Source organism: Bufo gargarizans, chromosome 6 (genome assembly GCF_014858855.1).
Source record: "Bufo gargarizans isolate SCDJY-AF-19 chromosome 6, ASM1485885v1, whole genome shotgun sequence".
NCBI classification, from domain to species: domain Eukaryota; kingdom Metazoa; phylum Chordata; class Amphibia; order Anura; family Bufonidae; genus Bufo; species Bufo gargarizans.
Window position 1 is genome coordinate 197650611 of NC_058085.1, and position 19031 is coordinate 197669641.

A 19031-nucleotide genomic window follows, 5' to 3' on the forward strand; every position below is an offset into this window, starting at 1 on the left:
TTAGAAAGTTTAATCCCAGAAAACCCTTCAATGTGTTGTGTGTGGATGCCACAATAGTCTACCAAAGGGACACAAATTTTAACCAACATCTGAACAATAGAATTCAACTGTAATCCAGATTTTGCAACATTGGAATTTCTGATAAGCAATTTTGCGGAACAGGTGCGGACCCATTCAATCTGGCCGGAATGTGCTGTCCACATCCACAAAATAGAACATGTCCTATTCTTTTCCGCAATCGCGGATCCGCAAAAACACATACTGACGTGTGAATGGACCCCAACTCCCACTTTTATGCTGTTTGACATTTAAACTACAAGACTTAGTTTTATTAAAATAAAATTTATTGTGCGTTTTTTTTTAAACAAGCAAAATTCTTTTATTCAAAATTACAAACACTTTGCTTACAAAAAACTAAGTGAATTTGGGAAGACTGAGGTTGTTTATGTACAAATCCTATAAAAACAATAAATAGATATTTTCTTTCTAAATCAGTGTACAAAACATGGCTAGAATTTACAGATCATCCCACCGTAATGTATTAGTACACAGAGGACCGCCTAAAGCTACAGGGTAACTCGTGTCACAATACTGAAGCCTCACTTTACTGTACCCTCTCCCACATCTATAACAGACAGGGAATGGAGGCCATTTCATGCTAGTGATCAGGACACACTTCTTACACATTGCATGCAACCTGGTCAGAATGGCTCTGTTATTGGTAGGTGGCATAGGGCATATGTGGGGCATCCCCACCACTGGAATACTTATCTCACATCAGACACTGGACCCCAAGCAGACATTAGGGGAAATTTACCAATAAATGGTTGAAGGTGATGTGTGCCATGTAACAGCAGAGTCCTCCCCTGCATAACGGATCCATTTTGCAGACCATAGACTTCTATTCTGATGGAATGAATAATCCGTAGTAACGGAATCCATAACGCAATTCACCTTTTACCAACAAAGTGTGAACAAATTTCATAATCGGAAATTCGCTCATCTCTACTAGCAATATTAAGTACCAGAAAAACCTTGTCTGAGCTAGTGCAATATATTCCAGCAGGATCATTAGTGAAAGTACCATATATTACTTTTAGGGCCATGCAAACAGTGCCTTATGAGAAACATCAGTATAACAATCATGTTCTAGAGAAGAAAAGTATGATGTAACAGAAATGTAAGTGGCATGTAGGCATTGAACTTACCCAACACCAACATTAAACCATTTACAGTAATATTAACATTTCAGGTGTAGATTATATTTTATGAAATTAAACAATTCACAGATTAAATCAGTCAAGGATCAATTCCAAACATGTCCAGTGATTTTAAGAGACTTAGTTCTTTAGAACCAGCTCGAGTAAACTTCACATTCTTAATCTTATCAGCAATGTTGTCAATAAAATTTTGCACATCATGGACTCAATGAAGTGCAGCATCATCAGGTTTTTAGTTTTATAGTCATCTTATTTACCATTATGAATACACTTCACATTGCAAGTAAACCAGATTAAGAGTCCAAAAATTCACAGCCATCAAGTGATCTATGTAAAAGGTGTTCCTCAATCAAGTTCTCCGCAGTCTGATATTAAAATTTTTTTGGTAGGACGTCCAGTCTTGCTGCCAAGAGCTTCCATTTTCTTTACAACCTCAAAGCCATCTTTAACATGTCCGAAAACCACGTGTTTGCCATCCAGCCTAGAAGGACACAAACATTTAGGTACTGAAAAGTATTATACAACAGTTCCCTTTACATCATTGGCTTGCTTTGTGGAAAATTTTTGCTGCAATGTAGGCACAATATAAGATTTCTTAGACCATATACTAATAAACTTATTTTTATCTCTGAAGGAGCTGTGTGAGGGCTCAATTTTGCAGGGTGAGATAGAGATACATTTTTTTATTATATAGCATTGAGAGACATTGAATCTTTTGATCACTTAAGTTTTTTGGGGAAGGCAAGGTGAACTGACCCATGCCCTTTGTTCTATGGGTCAGTACGATTACAACGATAGCCGATATGTATCATTTTTTTTTTTTTATGTCTAAATAACATTTTAACTTTGAGAATTATTTTCATTTCCCTCCCCCATCTCCGTATTCTGACCCCCATAACTCTTTAGACTTATGTCTTGATGTTATTTTGGAGTGTGCATGACTTTTTGATCACATTTTATTTCTTTTTTGGGTAACAGAAGCAATAAAAAAAAAAAAAAAAAAAAAAAAAAAAAAAAAAAAAAAAAAACACAATAAAAATAAATCAGCCATTTTTACCCTTTCTTCTGTTACACCATTCACAGTATTGGATATCTTTATTTTTTTATTTTAATAGTAGGGGCGTTTTCAGTCATGGTGATACCCAGGATGTTTATTTATTGCCATTTAGTTTTTTTTTTTATTATATGGAAAGGGGGGGGGGGGGTGATAAAAAAAAAAAAAAGTATATATTTTTTTTTTTACATTTTTATATAATTTTAAGGCTCATAAGTGACCTTATAATGTTAAAAAATTTTATTTTGACCCATCAGGGATTTGAAAATTGACAATTTCTTTGCATTTTGCTCATTTCTTATGTTGGCCTGCCATCTGGTGGCCAAAATAAGAATTGCAGAATTAATGCTCCGAGTCTCTTCATAGAGACTCAGAGCATTTAGCGCATGTACTGAAGTCCCGATTGGCCACACAGGGCTTCAGTACTAAGCACGGAAGTGCAAGCTTCTGTTTTTTGGGGCATTTAGGTGCCGTGATCTCGATCTAACTTGATCACAGCATCTAAAAGCATTTAATTACCGCGATTGGCATGGTCATGCATGTACAGCGCTGGTAGTGAAAGGGTGAAACACTTTTTAAAAATAAAACATTACACAAAATTCCCTAATATACTTCAAAAAGTTATAAAAAAAAATAAAAATAAGAGTCCCAACACATAAGAGTTACACTTTAAAATGACCCATCTAGAAAATTACACTCACCATTCAGTTTTTGTAGTGCATATAAAAAATTGAGAACCATTAGTGTTTGGCCCTGCATTTGCCATTGAGAGGATACCTGTAAAAGGGGGGAAGGGGAAACCACTTAATGCACCATGAAATCTCTAGATGCAAGCCAAGCAATAAAAATGTGCAACAATTCCCATGCTAATATTTATATATTTTTTTTGCCATGCTGAGATGTTGTTTTGAAAGTCAAAAGTTCTTAAAGAGCTTAACACATGTTACTTAAGCTCGTCATTTTAATGTATATGCAACTTAAAATACTATTTTTGTAGAAATAAAGTTTGCTTTAGACCTGAAAATTACAGATCTATCCATCCATCTATATATCAACAACTCCACATGGCAATGGTGTCACCATAGCGTTGTCAATGAAATTTGTGGACATACATTGTACTCATTAGAACAAGAAGGTGCCATGAGTAACAGCTCATCTAACTAGTAGAGGGTTGTCCTCTACTCAGACCTCCTTCTCTCCATAGCTCAGTGTGCCCTAATACAATATATGAAAGTTCTGTCTAAACCAAAACAACCCCACTCAGCACCGAAACTGTAGAATTGGTCAGTATGTAATAAGGAACCTGCTTGAAGAAAAACTACAATTTAATTTCTGCAGAAAGTTGTGGGTTTTAGTATTATATATTACTGGATTCAAGTAGAAAAAAGACAAGTAGAGCAGAAAACTAAATATACTGATAGTCATTGCATGGGTCATACTTTGGTCCATATACCGTATGTAGCCCTCTGGATAAACTCATGGATTGCCTCTTACCTGGTCCTGTGTGTTGCAGAATGAAGTTCTCATCAGGGAAACGGCTTCCATAAATCGATTTGCCACCAGTGCCATTATGATTAGTGAAATCTCCACCCTGTATAGAGACAGCACACATTTACACTTCTATGACAAATCTAGATCTCATTTGCAAGCACCAACCGTTATCTGTTCTCTCATTACTGTATGAAAGAACAGATATTTACAATCCTACACAACATTTCTGGAACCTGTGAAAAGAAAAGGAAAAGAAAATCTATACACACACACACACAAATAATAAACTTTTTCTGTCATAGATTTTCATTGAAAGCGAAAGGCAGATGCCCGAGGCAGATCGACCGACCCACAAGGATTTTAGATCATGATAAAGAGTAAATCAACTACAAACAAGTAACTTATTGTTGGCCATTTGATCACTGGACAAATTTATAGTTGGTAATGACTGAACAAGGTCCATTAATTAGACTGAACAGTTGAAGGGATTCTGTCACCTCTTTTTACCCTATAGAGATGCAAACATGAGCGGCTAGCATGTCCGCAATATGCCTGCCCCATATCTGTGTGGTTTTATTGAGTGTAAAAGATGATTTTATATATGTAAATCAGCCTGGTAAAGAGCCCAAGGGGCTGTACTAACCGTTCTGGAGCCACGCGCCCAACCCCCCCCCATACCGTATCCACAAATCTCCTCCTTGCTCAGAAAGTCAGATCGCCGTAATCTTGCGATGTGTGAGCTCACGCATGCGCAGTTCCGGCATAGTGTTCCTTCCCTGTGCTGGCATCAGCCTCAGGGAAGGAACTGCGCATGCGTGAGCTCTCGCATCGCAAGATTACGGTGATCTGACTGAGCAAGGAGGAGATTTGTGGATACGGGGGGGGGGGGGGGGCGTGGCTGGTCTCCAGAACGGTTAGTACAGCCCCTTGGGCTCCTTACCAGGCTGATTTACATATATAAAATCATTTATATATGTAAATATATAAAGTGTTGGTCATTCTGTGTGCTTCCGGGTTAGTGCGCTTGTGCCGCAAAAGGTGCGATGTGAGGTGCACGTAGCCAGTGTCTGTTCTGCGGAAGGTTATACTTGTGATATTCCAGGAAGAATGTTAGTATAGCATCACCTTTTTCGTGCCCACGATTGCCCTTATCTCTGCTTTTTGGTATATCGGCAATCCATGGTGTAGTGAGCAGCTGCAATGTTTCTGCTTCTCAGAGGAGAGGTTGAGCTAGTGCAGGCATGCTCAACCTGCAGCCCTCCAGCTGTTGTAAAACTACAACTCCCACAATGCCCTGCTGTAGACTGATAGCTGTTCGGGCACGCTGGGAGTTGTAGTTTTGGAACAGCTGGAGGGCCACAGGTTGAGCATGCCTGAGCTAGTGCAATCACAGTAACTAGGTCTCACTCTGTAATCACTTGGTAAAATTTCCACTGAGATGCTTCCAGCGAGATGCTACAGCTTCAGAAGCAGCCTCTGACCATACCAGAGATCTTCTCTGTACACAAGGGAGAAGAAACTAAGCAAGACTGAACATTAGTCGGACAATAAGAATTTCCAAATCCTGGTCACTGAACCCCTCAGATGCCACTGTCCGTAGCAACTACGGCATTTGAGAGGTTAGACAAAGACAGGTTTAATTGTTAGGACGCTATAGCAGCCTAAGCAATAACAGGAAGCCTGTCAAAATCCCATAGACTGCAATAGTATTCTAGTGGGTCCAGTTGAAAGCTACAGCAGAGCACCTTTGGCTTCCAGCCCCACCACGTGCTCTGATAAGCTAAAGCTGCTTTAGGCCTATGGCTTACCAGAGATCCAAAGTGAGGCCTACAGTGGATGGGATCTCACAAGGGCAGGAGCACACAGAAGACATCAGGGGGCATGATGACATCACTGCATTGCACCAGACACTTTATAACAGCTGGGAGAAAACCACTCATCGTGGAAACGAGCCTAGGTCAGTTTCACATTTGTTTTTAATTTTGCATTGGTACAAAAGGAGGCATATACATTAAGGCTCGAAAGGGGGACATTACTGTTCAAAAAGTGCGGAACCAAGGATGTCTTTGCAATACACTGTGTAGACTTGAGACTGGAGGAAATTCGGTATTTATAGTGGCCTGGGCCAGTTGAAGAAATTTACAAATTACCACTAGTGGCAAATGTTTTATTATAGTGGTCTATATTTGGCATCAGTGTGATGGTATTCAGTCATTTTGTGCTCATGTTGTGGTGCCATTTTTCCACTGGTGATATTGCCAGTAATATTATTCTTGGTTTACAGGGTTTTATTCACTAACAGTATTGTGGTGATATTTACTTGTCTAGTGGTATTTGTTAACTGCACCACTGTATTATTTAGAGTCATGTTATATATAGGACGGTGGGGACATATCTTTATAGACCCTAGCAATACTCCAGGTGTCATCAGGAAGGGCAGGGCAGCTCCAATATTTGCCCTGGGGCTCATAGTTACACCACTGACCATACATTACACTGTAACAACATTTGATGTTAAACAAACCTGCTTTACTAAATAAGGAAGTCTAAAGGAAATAAGACCGAATACATACCTGACACATAAAGCTGGGTATCACCCTGTGAAAAGTGGACCCTTTATATCCATAACCCTTCTCACCAGTGCACAATGACCGGAAGTTTTCTAGAGATTAAAAAGGAAAGATTGTTTTTTCAGTTTTAAGAACAAAACTACATATGGGGGTCCATTCACACGTCCGTAGTGCATTGAGGATCCACATTACACCCCGCCTGCACCCCCATAGAAATTCCTATTCTTGTCCACAATTGTGGACAAGAATAGGACATGCTCTATTTTGTTGCATAGAAATGCGGATGCTGAGAGCACATAGTGTGCTCTCCGCATCTCTTCCGGCCCCATAGAGCAGTGATGGCTAACCTTGGCACTCCAGCTGTGGTAAAACTACAACTCCCAAGATGCCCCCTTGCTTGGCTGCTCTCAGAACTCTGTAGAAATAAATAGAGCATGTTGGAGTCATAGTTTCACCACAGCTGGAGTGCCAAGGTTAGCCATCACTGCCATAGAGAATGAATGGGTCTGCATCCGTTCTGGATAATTGCGGAACGGCTGCGGACCCATTCTACGGGCGTCTGAATGGAGCCTAAAGATCAGCCATCATAGGCTATTCATTTCACCGAATCCTCTTTACAGAATCTGCCCATACCCCTGTGAATACTCATTAGGTTAGGGCTATCCATAGGAATGTACTGGATAGCTTGAAAGTGCCACAGTCAAGTGGTTAGAGAATTTTTTTTACATGCTGGGATTTTTGAACAATTTTAAATAAATATTTATAGTGGTTCCTCAAGTTATCAATATTAATTGGTTCCAGAATGACCACTAAGTTCAAACCGGTGTAAGTTGATTCAATAACTATGGAAAGCATGCAATTGTTTCCAAAGCCCTAAAATAAAATTCTATAATAAAAGAAAATGAAAAATTTAACAAAAATAAGTAGATAACCATATGCTGGAAACTGTCAGTCACTTCCTATGATGACAGTGTCTTCAGGGTGCTGTATCATACAGTACCAGAAAACTAAAATGGAGCCACCCTCCACAGAGGGCAGCAGAGTACGTGTAGTACTGCACTTTACTGTAAACAGGGGCTACTAAACAACCCAAACAGGTGTGGCCATGTTGATTGCTTGGATGAGGCACTGTATCTTGAGACTAGTTGCAACTTACAATAACCCAGAAAAGACCATTGTATGTGAAAATATAGTATCGTGAGGGACCACTGTAGTTACTTTTTTTCCCCCCCCTCTATAAAGCAATACATGGAAATCTCTTGCTAATCACTTTAAATTTGTTCTGCAGTTTTTTTTTTTACTGATGATCTACCCACTGGAGAGAACAGCATCTGATCGCCGGGAGTCCGACACCCAGGACCCTTACTGATCAGCTGTTTGAGAAGGCAGTGGTGCCGCTGCCTTCTCCCCATTTCCAGCAGGCCCAGTGATGTCACGACTAGCATCACTGGCCTGGGTGCAGCTTAGACACATTCACTTGAATGGGGCTTAGCCACACCCAGGTCAGTGATACTAGTCGTGACGTCCTGAGGGGAAACAGCGAGAAGTCTGCGATGCTACTGCCAGCACCACTGCCTTCTCAAACAGCTGATTGGCGGGGGTCCTGTTAAGACAACTTATCCACAGGATAGGTGATAAGTGTCTGATTGTGGGCCTGCTGTAGGAACCCTGCCAATGACAAGAATGGGGACCCATTTTTCCCAGTTTGAATGCAACAGTGGGTACACATGGCTTCATTCTACTCGACAGGGCGGTCAGCATGGGCTTATACTCTGCCATCTCCAGCAGTCCAATAGAGTTAAATGGAGCAGTGGACATATACAAGTTTTGCAGTGTCCTTAAGGGGATAGGGATTGAATTACTCTACTATATAGCATCACTTAGGATATCCTACAGAATCCCATAGGGCATTTGGACATCATAAGGGTGCTTAAATAAGATAATCTATTACATGGCTGGCCATTGATTTAAACTGCACTACTACAATTATTGGTCACTCAGTCTTTGCAACCCCCTAATGTAATCTTTAAAGTAGATCTAAAGCAGAGTTAAAGGGGTTAGTCCTATCTATACATCCCAATGTGACATATGGGCAGCACAGAAGGGTGTCCGAACCTGGACCTGTAGTGATCAGCAGATCACTGTAGTAGCAATAAAATTAAAGGCTCTATGATGAGGACACCCTATACATTTTATGAAAGTGCTCGAAATGATTGGGTTCCTAGACAGTGCCCCATTTTATCTAACAGAAGCATTGTCTTAGTTGGCAGAACAAACTTACCAGCAGTCTTTGGAACCACGTCTGCTTTCAACTGCAAAGAAAAGCAAAAAAAGAAAATAATAATTAGACAAATGAGTTATTAATGGAAAACTATGCATTTACCACCTCAAAATACATTGGGGTATTTCACAAAAAAATTTTTTACTGTTTTTTGCGTACATGTAGTCGCAAGACCCCCATTTGGGATTTGTTAAACAACCACGCGACAGTATTTTGTTTCAGGGGAATTTTTACTCCATCCTTAGGAGTGGCAGGACTTTGGCTCTGACAAATTTACTATCTTTTATGCCTAAAAATCAGAGTAAGAACTACTCCAGTTAGGGGCTGCCATCGGTTTTACTCTGACAGTCCATGTGCACCTAATCTATGAGGAAGCGCATGCCTGGTCATAAATTAGGTGAATCCTCGGGCTGTTCAGGTGGGAAACAAAGACGGGTGTAAAAAGCAGGTCTTTGTAAATGACCCCAATGTCCCTTTAGCATGTGGCCATTTCACTATCAACTGCAAACAGCACACGTGGCTATTTCTGTTCCTGCCTTTCAGCAGATAACAGTAGCTGCGCGCCAGAACAGGACTTCCGGTGTAGCACAGAGCAGAGTGACTGCCTGGATAAGTGACAGCAGGGGTCCCTAAGGGGGACTGCTTTAGCTGAATGTTGTCAGTGGAAACAAGGACCACGATGAAGGTAGATATTAAAAAGGAACTATTCCCAGGTGCAAAGTCTGGTTACAATAATCTAAAATGTGAACACGTCTTTTCTTCAAGGCTTGTAAGAACAAAGGGATGGATAAGGTACTGTCGATTTGAGGAGCCCTGACCTCTGCATGCAGACCTGTGGCCATCAATGGAAAAGGGGGTTTCCGGTTTCATGATACTGATGATCTGATATTGATGACCGATCCCGAGGATAAGTCATCAATATCAGATTAACGGGGGTCTGACTGTCAGCACCCCCACTGATCAAATAGTTGAAGGGGGGGGTCGACATGCTCATAGTGTATCTTCCATGCGTGCGGTCTATGGTAATTACAGCTTCATCTTAAATATAAGTGAATGAGACAGCTGCATTTACCTTGCAGTGCTGCTACAATGTAGAGTAGATGGCATGCAGGTACACATTGAGGAGACCATAGAGCTCATGCCAGCAGCATTGCCCCTTCAAACAGCTGATTGATTGAGGGGCAGGGAGTTGGCCCACCGCTGATCTGATATAGATAACATATCCTGGGGACGGGTAATGAATATCATGAAAGTGGCTTTACAAAGTGACAGAATTACATCTAATTATTATCTACATAACGCTTGTATCCGATTGCATTATTCTTTAATATATATATATATATATATATATACACACATATACATACACACACATATATATATATACATACATACATACATACATACACACACACACACACACACACACACACACACACATCCTGACTTACATTGAAAGTCAATGGGGGACGGATCCGGTTTCAACTGCACCAGCGTTGGTGTCCGCATCCAGAGTGGAATGGAGCCAAACTGATGCATTCTGAACGGATCCGCATCCATTCAGAATGCATTGGGGCTGAACTGATTCGTTTGTGAGATCCCTGAAACGGATCTCACAAACGGAATGCAAAACGCCAGTGTGAAAGTAGCCTTATCTGAAAACAAGCTGCCGTTTACCTGGAGCACAATAACAATGCAACAAGAAACTGATGACTAAGGTAGATGATAACCATTTCCCAGGAAAATCTATAAACAGGTTGGACTGCACAAAGCAGAATGTCAATTACACAAATCCAGATTATTGCCTTAAGCCATGCAGTAGAAATTAAACACCTGAATTCTCCAGAACTTGGCATACGATAAAGTCAGGCGTTCACAATTATTGGCGTCACGTGTAAAAAGGACAGAAATGGCAAACTTTCGGAACCTCAGAAGACTTTGGTCTCTTTAGAAATTAGCTGTGAAATCTAGCACTCCATCGTAGACTTAATCTACAAAATACTACAGTAAACCGATACCAGTCCCCACTTCATAACACTCATTTAAGGGGATGGTCCACATAGTTTCATTAGTCTGTTAACTTACAGTCATTGTGAAACTATGTACGCCATCACATAGCAGCTATATGAAAACAGACAATAAGAACCCAAGACAACAACATCCAAGTGACAAATATGTTGTGAAAAAGTTTTGGGAAGTATCAACGGACACCAATATGGCCATTATTACAGCCAATGTCGCTGGATGCTGAAACGTGTACATTGACTCTTAGGGCTCATTCACACGACCGTGGTGTGGTTTGGTTTTGCATCTGAGCCGCATTTTCACTTCAATGGGGCTGCAAAAGATGCGGCCAGCACTCTGTGCAGTGTTCGCATCCGCTGCTCTGTGGCCCCAGAAAAATTATAGATCATTGTCCATTTTGCAGACAAGAATAGGAATTTCTATAATGTTCTGTCTGTTCCGCAAATTGCGGAAGGCAACAGTGTTTTGTGGATCTGCAATTTGCGGATTGCAAACCACAGCACGTTTGTGTGAACGAGACCTTACAGGAATATATGCTTTACAATACACACCACGGACTCAGACCTGAGAAAGCAATAGAGCAACCCACAAGTCAGACTGGTTAACAAACTGGGAGCACTGGTACTGCTCCTATCAGCAAACATTACAAATCTCACAAATACACACTTTAAACTTAGTAAACTTGTGATCAGTTTAAATGGCTGAACCAAGTCTAAGGTCACCTTGTATGTACTCTGGGACAAATGTCACCAACATGGATGACGGAAATCAAGACTGAGATGAACAGTAACCATGGAGCAAACACATTGCGCTAAGTATATTACAAACAGGAAAATAAAGTTAATCCAGTATTTACATCAGATGCTAGATTATTATGGATTATCCGCCACGTCAATATTTCAGTCCGCAGACAACTGATCTGCAAAATACAGTTAGCGTCCATGTGCATTCTGCAGCTCTCATCTATAGAAAGGACTATCCCCGTCTGCAATACTTACCAGAATAGGACATGTATAGTTTGCAGAACAGTTACATGGATCCAGAAAAATATGGATGCGGGCATTGCCCTATAGGCCTCATGCACATGACCGTGTCCATATTGTGGTCTGTAAATCAGATACGCAAAATGTGGAAACCTTCTTGTGCAATCTGCATTTTGATCACTCTACTTGAAATTACTATTCTTGTCCGCAATACAGATAAGAATAGTAGGACATGTTCTAGAATTAGCAGAACTTATACACTGATGCGGACAGCACACAGAAAAAAAAAATTGCGGACACTCAGAAATTAATGGGTCCGTGTGCAATCCCCCCATAAATGAGGATAAGACTCGGATACAAAGGGTCCAATCTGTGAAAAAAATAGGAAGCAGATACTCTGAAGGAGTATTACATCCAGGCCTTTGACAAAAAAATTAATAAATAAATAAAATTATAATATAGGATAGCAGGAGATGACAGCATTAGGACTGAAACACGTGCTACAAGCTGGCCAAGGGCAACAGGTCGGTCACACAGAGAAGATACTCTTAAAGGACATAACCGGTCAATGCCTGCTGCTAACACTAGGTGGCGCTATGAATACGATTCCCATCACATAAAATACCCTTCTTCATTGATTTATAGTTAAAGCAAACACCGGAAGGTGACAAGAGGCGCTTACCTCCAAAACAATGCGGCCGAGCGGCTGGTTGTCTGCAACTACATCCATGTACACCAGCGGGTTCTCTTTCTTCGTGCCCCGGGAACTCCCGTCAGCGCTGCTGCATGCCCTTGTGGTGGACAGAGGCCCGACGGCCGGCCGGCAGACCCTCAGCAGCACTCGGCTAGAAGTCGACAGCATGGTGCAAGTAATGTGTATGTGATCTGTAAGAGGACGCCGGGCGGAAGATATATACTGTGTGCACAGCGACACCAGCGGCCGGCCGCGGCACTGCAGAGGACGGAGACTGCTCTGACAGGGGAGATGAAACACATGAACGAAATGTCCTCCTAACACAACCACAAGACGTCCTGCACAACAGTTTCCTTAATGTTGTTTAATTAGCTGTAATTAAAATGCACCACAACGTTGTTACATCTTGTTTCCTGCTGCTGTAAAGTCATGCCACTTTGCTATTGAAATCTTATAAAATTCTGAACCAGGCCTCATCCATGCGGCGGTAAGTGTTTTGTGGTCTGCAAATCGTGGATCCACAAAATACGTATACAGGTTGAGAGCATGTCGCTATATTTTTTTTACTTCTTTTTACTACTTTTTTTTTACTTACTAGTAATGTCCTATCCTTGTCCGCAAAACAGACAAGAAAAGAACATGTTCTATTTTTGTGGGCCGAGGAACAGACTTACGGATGCGGACAGCACATGGTGTGTTGTCCTCATATTTTGCAGTGAGATAACGAGTCCGCATCTGATCCGCAAAAAACACAGATCGGATGCGGACCAAAACTACGTCCGTGTGCATGAGGCCTAAACCTGATCATGGAGCACCCATTTTGTTACCAAGTCCCTTCACAATTTTTGTTCTTTTATAACATGGTGTAGGTTAACAAATCAGGCACATCTCTGCCCTGACCTGTACCAGAAACTGACGTCTACATCAAATTCATGGTGGAGTAGACTTCAGCCACTGGCCTAGCTATAGTGGTCGCAGCGGTCGCAATTGCGACCAGGCCCCTAAGCCAGGAAGCCCACAGGTCCCTTCTTCCAGTGGCACACCACCAATTACCGTATCATTCCCTTTATAAGACTGGGTAAGTGAATTTATTTATTTTGGGTCTGATCTGAGAATCTGCTATGGGGATCTGACATGGAGGTCTAAAGGGGATCTTATATCGGTCTGAGGATCTGGTGTGGGGGTTTGAAGACCTGATAATGGGGGTCTGATCTGAGATCTGATATGGGGGTCTGATCTGAGGATTTGATATGGGGGGGGTCTGACATGGATGTCTAAAGGAGGACGGATCTGAGATCTAGGGGGTCTGACATGGAGGTCTCATGGGGGCTTCATCTGAGGTTTTTATATGGGGGTCTGAGGATCTGATATGGGGGTCTGATCTGAAAGGTAAGGGAGTATATTTGTACTTGTACACATTATAAGGTGGTATTTTTTGTACTGCCACATATAAGGATTATAAGGTGGTATTTTTTGCACTGGAGCACATTGTAAGGGAAGTTATAGTAAATGCGGTGGGCAGGGCAAAGCCTTGCCCTCTTCTTCTAAGTCCCGTCCCCTTTTTCTCACCACTTTTCTGAAGCCTGAAAAGTCACAAAATATGGCACACTAGTGGCGTAATTAGCTTAATATATATCCCACATTGTCTCAGGATATGTTCACATCTGTACTGGAGACTCAATTCAGGGTTTCCATCACAGAAGGTTCTCCCTAATGGAAACTGAACGGATCTCATTATAGTGAAAGAGGTCTGTTCAGCACTATTTTTGTTCTCCTCCTATAACAGAGCAGAATAATGATAATAACACATGCTGATGTGAATGAGACCTTAGTTTGTTTCTGGGAATTTTGATGGAAGTGGTAATTATTACAGATGACACCTGCTGCAAAATATGTTTAATCCCTTCCTGATGGAAACAATTAGCATTTTGTTTTTTCTCCTCTCTGCCTTCCTAAAGCCATAACTTTTTTATTCTTCAATTCAAACAGCCATATGGGGGCTTGTTTTTTGCAGGACAAGTTGTACTCTCTAATGGCAACATATATACATGTACATACAGTACAGACCAAAAGTTTGGACACACCTTCTCATTCAAAGAGTTTTCTTTATTTTCATGACTATGAAAATTGTAGATTCACACTGAAGGCATCAAAACTATGAATGAACACATGTGGAATTATATACATAACAAACAAGTGTGGAACAACTGAAAATATGTCATATTCTAGGTTCTTCAAAGTAGGCACCTTTTGCTTTGATTACTGCTTTGCACACTCTTGGCATTCTCTTGTTGAGCTATAAGAGGTAGTCACCTAAAATGGTTTTCACTTCACAGGTGTGCCCTGTCAGGTTTAATAAGTGGGATTTCTTGCCTTATAAATGGGGTTGGGACCATCAGTTGCGTTGTGGAGAAGTCAGGTGGATACACAGCTGATAGTCCTACTGAATAGACTGTTAGAATTTGTATTATGGCAAGAAAAAAGCAGCTAAGTAAAGAAAAACGAGTGGCCATCATTACATTAAGAAATGAAGGTCAGTCAGTCCGAAATATTGGGAAAACTTTGAAAGTGTCCCCAAGTGCAGTCACAAAAACCATCAAGCGCTACAAAGAAACTGGCTCACATGCGGACCGCCCCAGGAAAGGAAGACCAAGAGTCACCTCTGCTGCGGAGGATAAGTTCATCCGAGTCACCAGCCTCAGAAATCGCAGGTTAACAGCAGCTCAGATTAGAGACCAGGTCAATGCCACACAGAGTTCTAGCAGCAGACACATCTCTAGAACAACTGTTAAGGTGGAGACTGTGTGAATCAGGCCTTCATGGTAGAATATCTGCTAGGAAACCACTGCTAAGGACAGGCAACAAGCAGAAGAGACTTGTTTGGACTAAAGAACACAAGGAATGTACATTAGACCAGTGGAAATCTGTGCTTTGGTCTGATGAGTCCAAATTTGAGATCTTTGGTTCCAACCAGCGTGTCTTTGTGCGACGCAGAAAAGGGGAACGGATGGACTCTACATGACTGGTTCCCACCGTGAAGCATGGAGGAGGAGGTGTGATGGTGTGGGGGTGCTTTGCTGGTGACACCGTTGGGGATGTATTCAAAATTGAAGGCATACTGAACCAGCATGGCTACCACAGCATCTTGCAGCGGCATGCTATTCCATCCGGTTTGCGTTTAGTTGGACCATCATTTATTTTTCAACAGGACAATGACCCCAAACACACCTCCAGGCTGTGTAAGGGCTATTTGAACATGAAGGAGAGTAATGGGGTGCTGCGCCAGATGACCTGGCCTCCACAGTCACCGGACCTGAACCCAATCGAGATGGTTTGGGGTGAGCTGGACCGTTTCAGGTGACTACCTCTTGAAGCTCATCAAGAGAATGCCATGAGTGTGCAAAGCAGTAATCAAAGCAAAAGGTGGCTACTTTGAAGAACCTAGAATATGACATTTTTTCAGTTGTTTCACACTTTTTTGTTATGTATATAATTCCTCATGTGTTAATTCATAGTTTTGATGCCTTCAGTGTGAATCTACAATTTTCATAGTCATGAAAATAAAGAAAACTCTTTGAATGAGATGTGTCCAAACTTTTGGTCTGTACTGTACATATATCCAAACAAATGTTAAAGGGTGGAACTGGAAAAAAAAACACAGTTGCCTCTATTCTGTGGGTCAGTAACAGAGATGTGCAAATCAATTCTGATTCCAAACAAATCCATACTTTGCTATGCACTTCAAAGGAATCACACAAAAACTGCACCAGTGCTATTTTACTGTGAAAATTGGCAGGGAAAATGACAAGATGGAGGAGAGGACTTGCCCACCCTGGGAGAGGACTTGCCCACCCTGATTGGCTCAGAGTCTGACAGTCTGTCAGCCAATCGGGACAGGTCCTGTTGCTGAGATCGCCATTCTGTGTGCAGCTAATGACTTGAGGGCATGAGTCTGGCAAAAAGCTGCTACGGATACAAGCCACTAATCTAGGTGTGATAGGGGGTGTATACGGAGAGTGTAAAGGGACATAATCATAAATTTAAAGGGGTTCTCCAGGAAAAAATGAAAATACCGTATTTTTCGCCCTACAAGACGCACTTGGGGGGAAAATGGCTGTGCATCTTATGGGGCGAATGCTAACTCTCCTAACACTGAGACACCGCCGGCCGCGATGCTGCACAGCGCAGCTGCCATGTATAGGTGGGGAGGGAGGAGGGGCTGGGGCATCTGGTGTTGTAATGGCAGCGGGGCCTGATGCAGTCACTGTTTTCTATTACACCGGGCCCCACTCACTGTAGTATTCATATGTAAGGCATTAATGTAGGCATTAAACTATAGCAATCCTTTGCATACAGGCAGGCCGGGCGGCAGCATAACATCCCTCACTACATCACGCGCCTGCTCCGCCTGCTGAGTGAGTACGCAGAAGATTGCTATAGTTTAATGCCTATACGTTACATATGAATACTACAGTGAGTGGGGCCCGGTGTAATAGAATACAATAACTGCCATTACAACACCAGATGCCGGCCCCCACCCCCTGTATTGGGGGGTCATTCACTCACAGGGACACTGTTATGGGCGGGGATCTGTGGATGACACATATATAGCATAAGATGCTATATATGTGTCATCCACAGATCCCCCCATAACAGTGTCATCCACAGATCCCCATAACAGTGCCATCCACAGATCCCCATAACAGTGCCATCCACAGATCCCCATAACAGTGCCAACCACAGATCCCCATAACAGTGCCATGCACAGATCCCCCATAACAGTGCCATTCACAGATCCCCCATAACAGTGCCATTCACAGATCCCCCATAACAGTGCCATCCACAGAGCCCCCATAACAGTGCCATCCACAGAGCCCCCATAACAGTTCATCATCCACAGATCCCCTCCATAACAGTGCGTCATCCACAGATCCCCCATAATAGTGTAATCCACAGACCACAATTAGTTCAAAACCCACCAAAAGCACACCTTTTGGTTAAAAATATTTTTTTTCTCATTTTCCTCCTCGAAAACCTAGGTGCGTCTTATGGGCCGGTGCGTCTTATATGGCGAAAAATACGCTACTTAAATATTATTTTATAGTAAAGATATTCATAAATACCTTTCATTACTTACAATGGCTTGTTTTGTCTAGGGAGCAATCATTAGGAGAAATAAAATGGCCGCTGTCCTATCAGTAGACACAAAACCTGTCCTAATCACACAAGATACAGTCATTTTTATGGAGGAGATGTCTTCATGGACTAAATTTATCCCACTGTGGGCCAGGTTTATAGACAATATATTATTGTTTTGTACGGGATCTGTAGATGGGTTTGAACAATTTATGGCTAACTTAGCGTAATGTAAATCACATTGGTTTACATTTCATATCGGAAATATATAGCACCTCAATCTCATTTCTGGATATAAGAATTAGTAAGGGACATCAGCAACAGTTGAAGACCACACTCCACTGTAAACAAACTGCAACCAATAGTTTACTAAGGTGGGTTTTTAAGAACTAGGCGAAATTGCTCCACCTTGGAAGATTTTTAGCACGAAGCAGCACAATTATTTTACAGATTTAAACAGAGGGGTTACCTGGATCAGTATCTAATAGAGGCTTGAAAGTATGCACGTCAAAGTAATCGAGCAGCACTCTTCCAACCACGGTTAAGAAAGGAGGATAACTTATTGCGCATAATTGGGACCTTTGATTCTTGTCATAATCAAGTTAGGAACATTTTGAACCGCTATTGGTGCCTTTTGATAACAGACCTTGACCTTAAGGACTATCTATCTAATACTCCCTCAATAAAATTTCTCAGGGGTCGAAATATTGGTGACACCCTTGTATATAGCCATTTTGAATCACCAAGAAAAGAGAGCAGGCTTCAAAACAGTAAAAAAGGTACCTTTAAATGTGGGCATTGTAAAGCCTGTCCATTCATCAGGGTTTATGATGTTTTTAGAGATAGTTTGGGTACAAAAGTGTATCTGGCCCAAAATTTTTGCGAATTCTAATACTAGGGGTGTCGTTTACTTGATGCAGTGTCAATGTGGTTCCCTATATGTGGGCAAACATGCAGGGAGCTCAAAACACGAATATTGGAACATTTAGGGGATATTAGAAAAAAAAGAGACAAACCGATTGTGAGACATATTCAATTATATCATAATGGTGATTTTGCAGGTATTGCCTTCTGTATGATTGAAGTGGTTTGCACTTCTATCAGGGGTGGAAACATTGATCAGATATTAAAACAGAAGGAATCACAGTGGATTTACCGATTAAATAAGATTTCTCCCACAGGATTAAATGAGAATATTGATCTCACTTGCTTTATTTAAAGGGAACCTGTCACCCAAAAATCGCCTATTAAGCTGTTTACAGTACCTTATAGTGCTGTATACTCGTTTCTTGATGCACTTTTTGTTCGTTTTCCCGCATGTCTGCTCATTCAGAAATCGATGTTATATTCAGCTGCTGCCCCGTGCTTCAAGTCAGGCTTGAAGTCACGGGGGCAGCGGCCTCGGCGTCTTACATGGCCCTCTCCCCGCCCCCTGCCTCTGTTACTGACAGCCGAACTCCGAATCCGGGACCGCGCTCAACGGCCGCATGCGCAGTAAAGGGCGGCAGGAGCGCGGTCCCGGCTGCCGCGCGTACTACGCGCCGTCTTACTTTCGCCGCACTGCGCATGCGCCCGAC

The 19031-nt window shown here is 41.9% G+C and overlaps 1 protein-coding gene across 1 annotated transcript; it reads right to left on the reverse strand.

The window, feature by feature from the left end:
* Positions 1-326: 326 nt before the first annotated feature.
* Positions 327-12683, reverse strand: PPIF (peptidylprolyl isomerase F). Its single transcript, XM_044298168.1, has 6 exons — positions 12307-12683; positions 8617-8647; positions 6339-6427; positions 3769-3865; positions 2976-3051; positions 327-1701 (listed from the first exon to the last, which is right to left on the reverse strand). The coding sequence occupies exons 1-6, from the start codon at positions 12484-12486 to the stop codon at positions 1566-1568; spliced, it is 609 nt and encodes a 202-aa protein (XP_044154103.1). The 5' UTR covers positions 12487-12683; the 3' UTR covers positions 327-1565.
* Between the last annotated feature and the right edge of the window lie 6348 nt (positions 12684-19031).

Coding starts and splice junctions, on each gene's coding strand:
- PPIF (XM_044298168.1), bottom strand. CDS start 12,486: ATGCTGTCGACTTCTAGCCGAGTGCTGCTGAGGGTCTGCCGGCCGGCC. Junction 8,648..12,306: donor TCGGCCGCATTGTTTTGGAG/GTAAGCGCCTCT, acceptor TTTTCTTTGCAG/TTGAAAGCAGACGTGGTTCC. Junction 3,052..3,768: donor TCTGCAACACACAGGACCAG/GTAAGAGGCAAT, acceptor CCCCTTTTACAG/GTATCCTCTCAATGGCAAAT.